The sequence below is a fragment of the Brachycentrus maculatus genome, unplaced genomic scaffold (genome assembly GCF_059751285.1).
Source record: "Brachycentrus maculatus isolate JH-2025_06_01 unplaced genomic scaffold, ASM5975128v1 h1tg000093l, whole genome shotgun sequence".
Taxonomy (NCBI): Eukaryota; Metazoa; Arthropoda; class Insecta; order Trichoptera; family Brachycentridae; genus Brachycentrus; species Brachycentrus maculatus.
The window spans coordinates 357,034-365,101 of NW_028280847.1; the positions used below are offsets into that span (position 1 = coordinate 357,034).

Here is an 8,068-nt window from a genome sequence, read left to right on the forward strand (position 1 = left end):
GCTGACCAGTTTTCTGACGTTTGCTCAATTGTTTTGTCCAAAAATTAAAAACGCTTTAATTTTATTCTATTCATGCTGTTTCTTACATCTCGCTGACTGTAATTTGCTTGAAATGTGTATTGAGGGTAATAAATCAAAGATTGTTTGAACAGTAGAGAAGCATCTACAGTTACACCAGACTCCACAAAGTCAAAAGAGATACCATTTCAAAACGCAATTTAAATTTCATTGAACACCATCAGGAAAGGCACATCCGGAAAAAAAATAGGGCGTAGCGCGGGTAAGATGAATTTTATTTGCCGAGAATCTTAAATACTGTAGGTGTTAAAAAGCAAGTAAATGTAAAACCAAAAAGGCATGTCTTCTTCTAACCCTTATGATGCGCAACCAATGGTGCCAAGGGCACTGCATCATATTGACGCAGTGTTATCTTGATTGTTACTTACATGAAGGCAAGGTGATCACTCCTGCGCTTCAGGGACCAGTCCAGGGTAATATTAAATAAATATTTGAGTCTAAAATCACTAATATTTTTTTTCACCCCCCTTGGGAATCGAACCCGGGACTTTCAGCAGGGTAGCTAAACACGCTAACCGTTACACCACAGAGGCGGATGATAGGCATGTAGGTGTAGCATATCCAATGTCGGGTTGTGGTTCCGTGGTTAGTATCGCGGACTCGCGGAAGTTTTTCTCGGTTCGAACCCACTCTACCACAATTAGATACCTATTTCTAATAATGAGCCGTTTAAGCTTACAGAAATAGTATGAAATTGAAATATTTGTGTAAATAATGAAAACACAAATATTTTTCTTTAAAAAAATAATAAAAAAATGTATATATCTCGATTGGGATATAAAACGCTCACTCAATAATAAAATTTATGATAGAGTAGCGGACTATAAAAATAGATATTCTGGCCATAACGGAAACGTGGCATGAAAATAACTGTCACCATTAAACAGCTCGCAGCAGGGGTTTTATTTTTATTTTATTTATGGCTAATGCCTTTAACAATATCAATAAATATAAAGAATACATTAATAATTTAATGTTATTGAAAGTCAGGATAGTGTAAAAAACATTTCTTGGACGAACCATGGCGGAATAGTTATGCTTACAAACAATCTCAAACTTACTTTAAAATGCCTAAACTAACAGTCATAAAACAACATTTGTTCTCAAATATCGAATAGGTTTGTTGCAATAGGGAGTATTTTTTTTACAATTTATCAGCCCGGCTCCAAGCCACCAACTTGTAAATTCTTTTCTGAAATATAATCTTTGTTAGAGTGGGCATGCACAGAAATATTAATTATAACTGAAGACGAATATTAATTTTGAACATCTCACTCAGAAATTTGAGTGTTAGAAATGAAGACTCTATGAAGCATATCAGGCAAGAGTCTTCGAGATAGAATAAGAAACACCAGGATCAGGGAAATATGGGAGATCGAAGATGTCGTTAGGTGGGGAAGGCAACGAAGGAGACAATGGTATACACATCGCTCACTCCTTTCAAGAACGTCATAAATCAAAATTTGTCAATTTTGAGTTATGCATATTTTCGGAATGCCTAGAAAATGTACTATATCCCAGCAAAAACGGCATATTTTTAACTTAATATTTACTCGCTACAGGGCAGAAAGTGTGTTTTTGCATTTTGAAGAAATTATTCATTGTTCTTTTCAAGACCGTCATAAGTTAGTTGTGACTGACCCATCGAGCAGGAACGCTCTTGTCGATTAGTGCAATAGTGTATTATTTCGGCATAAAACAGTGTTGCGCAAAAGGTAAGACCATTTTCAATTAATAGTTTTGTATCAAGAATGTATTATTTTGTTTTGTGTCAGTATTGCAAAGAAAACAAATAGCGTCCTGTCTGGTTTATATTGATTTATGACGTTCTTGCACAGTAAAAGCGTGACATCGACTGTACTATTTTAACTTATGACACTGTTGTCAATAAAACTTTCTTCCTTTTACAAAGCGGATTTGAACTAATTTGTTTTATGACACTTTTCCAAAGAAAAATTCGTCCACTTTAAGAAAAATGTGCAGTTTATTTAGGAATGTGTCATTATTGCCAGTAAAACAATCTACTATTTGCAAGTTGCTACAAATTGCAGCATGCGTCTTTCTGCACTTAAATTGGTAATTTACGTTTGTCCTTTCTACATTCATCATTATGACTTTTCGAGGGAAAAATGTCGATAAAATTAGTAATAAAAGATGTAAAACAATGCTAAAAAGATGCTTTATGTAGAAATACATCCGACAGTAAAGGTAAAAAAATTGTACGTACACTAAATATGCAGTCAATGAAGTTTGTTAATGTCTTTATTATATTTTGTGATTGTTTCAGGAAAACCGATTTACCGAGTTAAAAGCAAACTCGGAATTCAGTTTTAAGATCAGTTTTAATCCACAAAAATCCATTTCTAAAATTTAGTGGTGTCAATGATGATATTCTTCAGCCGGCAACAAAAAGCAGAAAACCGATCAAAGAAAAACATCCAAAGATGTTATTTTCTATTCTGATAATTGCAGTGGACAGCAGAAGAACCAATTTATGTTAGCTGCATACATTTTTGCTGCCCGCAAATACATTATCGATTCAATCACACATAAATTTTTGATAAAGGGCCATACCCAGAACGAAGGAGATTCCGTTCACTCTTTAATTTAAAGAATAATAAAACAAGCACTCAAAAGTGGGCCAATTTATTCGCCAGAAGGTCTTATTTAATTAATTATAACAGAAAAAGAACAACACCATTTTCTATTAATGAACTTTCATTTGAAGATTTCTTTGATTTAAAACTTTTGGCCTCTGACGTTGGTCATCTCCGTGTCCTCAAAAATAAGCCAAATGAACCTGTTCAATTTAAACAGATTAAAGTGATGCGAATTTAAAGAGATTCCCCTAGTTCGATATTTTATAATGGGGAATCTTATGGGGAAACAGAATTTATGGAGGCCATCATTATAAGAAAACCTAAGCCATGTAAAAATATGCCGCTAAAGCCTGCCTTCGTTCAAAAGCCTAAGATTTCTGACGCTAAAAAGAATAACCTTATGAAAAAAATTGAATTTCAAAGGTTTATAAAACTTTTTAAATTAAAAAAGCAACTGTGCCTTTAGGGTTATCAAAAAACTGTTTTATACAGTAGCTTATATTTTTTTTAAACTTCTATATTATTATCTGTTGTATGTTGTATTATATATCTACGAGCATTGTAATTGTTACCATTAACTTTTTGGAAATTTTTGAGAAAATAAAATTGTATTGCCTCTATCTGTGTTTTATCCTTAAAACCAAAAAAAGCCCAAACCCATATTTTTTATTTGAACTCCATGATTATTTTTAGGTATAACTGCTTATTTGGAATGAAATTATCTCAAGATACTTCAATTTCAGACTTCCAAATTCTATTTGTTTTAGTGATAATAATGACATATTTTGACATACTTCAGGCACAATTACTGAAATTTTGAGCAAGAACGTCATAAATCAAAAGGTAATGTTTAAATATTTTTTTAAATATACTAAATATTTTTCAAATTGAGAAAAAACCTTCAGGTTTTACCTAAAACGATCTGTTGCATAGTAAAAAAATTACTAAGTGACTTGGTATTTATTTTTAATATGTTTTATTATTTTTTTAAACTTTAAAAACGATCTCCTGAAAAATCAAGTATTTTGATTTATGACGTTCTTGAAAGGAGTGGGCGATATGAAATCAGTATAGTTAATAACTAGGGGGTGACTAACAATACTCCTGTTTACCCAAGACAATGTTTTATCAGCTCACTATAGGGGCACCAGTGTATACATATATCAGTTTTAAGAGCACGGCGGTAAATAGAAACACAAACATGTAAATTTCATTAATTTTTATTTGTAAAAGTAAGGAACAACTCCATCACTTTTTACCCTTGGATTTAAAATTTTGTCTTCGGGATTTACCCGGCCTTTGATTTTTTCCAACTTTATTTTTGCCTTTACCAGATTTATGGAAGTCTCCAAAATCGGCGGAAGACTCCCTTGTATTTAATTTGTTTCCTCGTTTTTTCCCACCGAAACCATATTTGCTGTTCTTCATATTCCTTTTAGCTATACTTTTATTTTGTTGCATCATATTCTTTTTGCTCATATTTTTATCCGCAAAATCATCTTGACCTTTAAGGCCCTTGCGAATTCTCTTCACTTGATTTAACATATCTTTCTTTTCTGTAGCTCGCTGTTGTTTTGTTTGTGCCTATAAAAATAAAACACAAACATTTAAAAAATATAAAGACGTAAAGGATTACATAAACAAGGTCCCGGAAAAGATAAAGTCAGTTTAATAATTCGCACTTTGTGTGTGTACAGTTAAACATTTGTTATTTGCACACACACTTCCAATCTTCGTATAAGAACGGACGATTCATACGAAGTAGTGTCACTGCTAAACATTTGAAAAAAGAATTGTGTGCTATCCCGGTTATACCAGACATGAATATTATTTAATGATTCAGCATTAACTTTGTGGAATGACATGATTATTATTTTTTTAAAATTAAACACTTGTAATAAACCACTTAACGAGTTTTATTTTTATACAGGACTAGTTTAGAAAACTTAGAGATGTTTTCATCTACAGGTGAATATTAAAACTAACGAGCAAATTTTTTTAGGGGTATATATATATAGAAGTTGATAGGGTAATAAATATAGGGAAGGGGGAGGGGGGTTAAGGAACAAGATTTTTTGTAAAAGGAAACAGATAATAATGGTGACATATTTTGAAACAGTATATTATTAATTATCGTTTTATCTGAATTAAATTTTTTATATATTTCTAAATTTTCGAAATTATTCATGACTTGACCTTTATTTGTAACAGAGTGTAATAATTTAAGTGTATGAGAGTCAAATGAGTGGTTAGTTTCCATGATATGATTTGCAAATTCCGAAAAATAATTACTTGTTAGTCGACGGTGATGTTCTCTTATTCTAATTTTTAGACTTCTCGCAGTTTGGCCAATATATTTTTTATCGCAGTCACCACAAGAAATTTCATATAAACCCTAAGAACCAATGTACAAACTCTCACGTTTACGTCAAATATATGATTAATTCTCGAAGAGTAATTGCCACAGACTCCAGAGCAAAACTTTGTGAAACTCATTTTTCCAATTTCAGGGTTTTCTTCCGACTTGAACCCACTACTTACTATTTTACCATATAAACCCTATACTTATTACATATAGTATATATAACCCAAGTGTGATTGTATCACTTGCACATCACAAAAATGCACAAAACAGGGGATTACAATAACAGTACTCCCCACATTAGCAATTACAATACATTAGTATCAAGTCGGTAGTACTCATATTGTAACGAGACAATATGAGGTATGTTAAAAAAGTATCGAAAATTATTATTTCTCGCGTAAACCAATGAAGCGCTGGAGACTATCTTCAGTGTAGATGTACAGGAGAAACTCATGCGGAGTCATGCTTTTCTTCCCGCCTGTGGACAATGAAGTAGGCCTTCCACAAGTCGGAACGACAATGTCATTGAGCTAGTGCGGATTGTGGTCCTCCAAGACCATATGACATAATATAACATTTTGAGGAATTGCCAACTCTCACAAAGGAGTACTACTAGGAGATTCTTTTCCGCCTTTGTGATGCTGTGCAGCGAAAAAGACCAGATCTGTGAGCAGCGTAATCTTGGTGGTTCCATTATGATACGCACCTTCCCATTCTGCCAATTTGATTCAGGTTTTCTTACCAAACAGAACATTCCTGCGTGTCGTCAGGCTCCCTTCACACCCGACATGACCCCGTTTGACTTTTAGGTATTTCCCATGCTGATCCGATTTGAGCGAGGATAAAACATCATGCGGAATGCAACGGCACGGTTGGTCATCGTTCCAAAATTTCCAGAATTGTTTCCAATAATGGCAGAAGCGCTGGGAAGTGTGTGCATTACCGAAATGACAATTTTGAAGGGGATTAGTGTTTCGGATTTCCAAATCAGCAAATGTAGTTGTGTCTACCGAAGGTTCGATACTTTAAGAACACACCTCAATGAGAGACCGTCAGCTTTTGTAGATACATATATGGTTGTAAAGAGTTGTACTATGACACACAATACGAAACATTAGAAATATTTCAATCACCTGAAGTTGCTTGCCCATCTTCTTCTGTTGGCGCAATTGCCGCACTTTCTCCGCTCTCACTTGTCCAGCTTGCTTGGCCATGAGGTTCTGTCTCACTTTCTGCATATGATTATCGCTTTTGGCCATTTCTGCAAAATATGTGTCGGGGCTGAAAAGTGAGCCGATAATTCATTTACATATATTCATAAACAGCGGTATTAGTCTTTCTAGTTTATTTTGAAAAAAAGAGATACATTCACATACATATTATTATATTATAAGTATTTACTAACCGCTTGGTTACAATGTCGAGCTGCTTTAGCCTCTGAATACCTTCGACTACACATGCTTGCGCTTGACGATGAAGTAATGTTTCTCTTTTAAACTCATTTACTACCGGATCTTCACTGATATTTAATGCGGGTAATTTGGCATTATTTGCTCTTATATTCCTAGAAAAATATTAGTCTATGTAAAATAAAAACAACGGCAACAAAATAATAAAGTAGGAGGTCAGGGGCGAACTTATGGCATCACTAATATTCTTTTCATGAAAAAGTTTTAATGACAGCCATTTTTGTCCCCATCCAATAACGAAAAAAAATAGAATTGAAATATAATATTGATTACAAACATTTGTCTTTTAGCAGTTTCTTGAAGTTGAACGGCAACATCAGGAGCCATAGGTGCCGGATTACCGATGATATCCATTGTCTCAATCCATGGTAATTTCAAATGAATTTCGTTAATCTTCAGCTTTATATCCGGGATGTTGTTTACAATTGTTTTGTTTTCTCTAACTATCACTCTATTTAAGCCAGGCTTAATTAATCCTTTTTCAAATGCATCTTGTAGCTATTAAAAAATAAATTACAAGCATAAAAAATTATTAGAAGTGAATTTGACATATCTAAGAGGATTTTTGTAAAATTAATAAAAGCGCAGAATTGTTTTACTACTTCATTTTAGTCTTAAAAAGAGTCAATAAGGATAAATAAATCGATCCTTCTATGTATTATATACTATCATAAGCTATAAAGTTGAATTAAATATTTATTTTTTGTAAGTGGTAAAGATTAATGAAATAAAAATAAAGTATTTTTTTAATAACAGGGTTCTTTACATTACTTGCTTAAATAAAAATAATTAGATATATTATATCCGCGCGGTAAACCAAATGTGTAGTAGGATAATTTGCAATTTACCTCTACATCAGAGTCGCTCATTTCTGAGTCGCTGCTGTTCATTTCAAACTCAGACATGATGATTTTTATGTTGTCGTTTAATATTACTAATATTAAATAATATTAGGATCCCTGTTCCATAAAATAAACCAAACCACACTTCGAAATACAAACCATAGAAAGGAAACAATGATGAGAAATGTCAAAATGTGTAGGAATGAGGTTAGCCAGAGACAAATATTGACATTTACAACATAAGCTTTTCTAGGTACCTACCTGGATTGGAACTACGTTCTAAAATTTATATTCAATGCTAAAAGATTTCTTCAATATGGACCACATTAAAACGTCGTTGGGTTATTGGATATGTAGTAATTAATTTTGTTGGTATGTGATGCTGCGACGCCAAATATATTTAATTTTAATTTTAAATTAAATGAATAACCCGCATAGCCTGTATTGTTTACGAGTTATAGTTTACGAGTACACCCGTGCTGTACAAGCAAATTTCTCACAAGGCATCAGACCATTTGGCATTTGAGGCTATTGATAACTAAGACATTTATATAAAATTTGATGAGTTTTGAAAAAGGTTAAAAGTATAAATATGTTAAACCCTCTAAGCAACATTTTAATGACTTTGCAGATATACAAACAACCACTTTTCTCCTCTACATTGTTAAAAACTTATAACGTTGATATCTTGGAAAATATATTTGTATATCAATT

At 32.9% G+C, this 8,068-nt stretch overlaps 1 protein-coding gene and 1 long non-coding RNA gene across 2 annotated transcripts; one reads left to right on the plus strand and one right to left on the minus strand.

The window, feature by feature from the left end:
• The first annotated feature begins 949 nt into the window (after positions 1-949).
• On the plus strand, positions 950-3,296 carry LOC148310480 (uncharacterized). Its single transcript, XR_015837392.1, has 2 exons — positions 950-1,793; positions 2,366-3,296. It is a non-coding gene; the product is annotated as an uncharacterized LOC148310480 (long non-coding RNA).
• A 586-nt stretch (positions 3,297-3,882) lies between these two features.
• LOC148310481 (putative rRNA-processing protein EBP2 homolog) lies at positions 3,883-7,523 on the minus strand. Its single transcript, XM_088258343.1, has 5 exons — positions 7,361-7,523; positions 6,790-7,010; positions 6,449-6,607; positions 6,177-6,324; positions 3,883-4,262 (listed from the first exon to the last, which is right to left on the minus strand). Exons 1-5 carry the CDS (start codon positions 7,415-7,417, stop codon positions 3,927-3,929), a joined length of 921 nt encoding a protein of 306 aa, XP_088114469.1. The 5' UTR covers positions 7,418-7,523; the 3' UTR covers positions 3,883-3,926.
• Between the last annotated feature and the right edge of the window lie 545 nt (positions 7,524-8,068).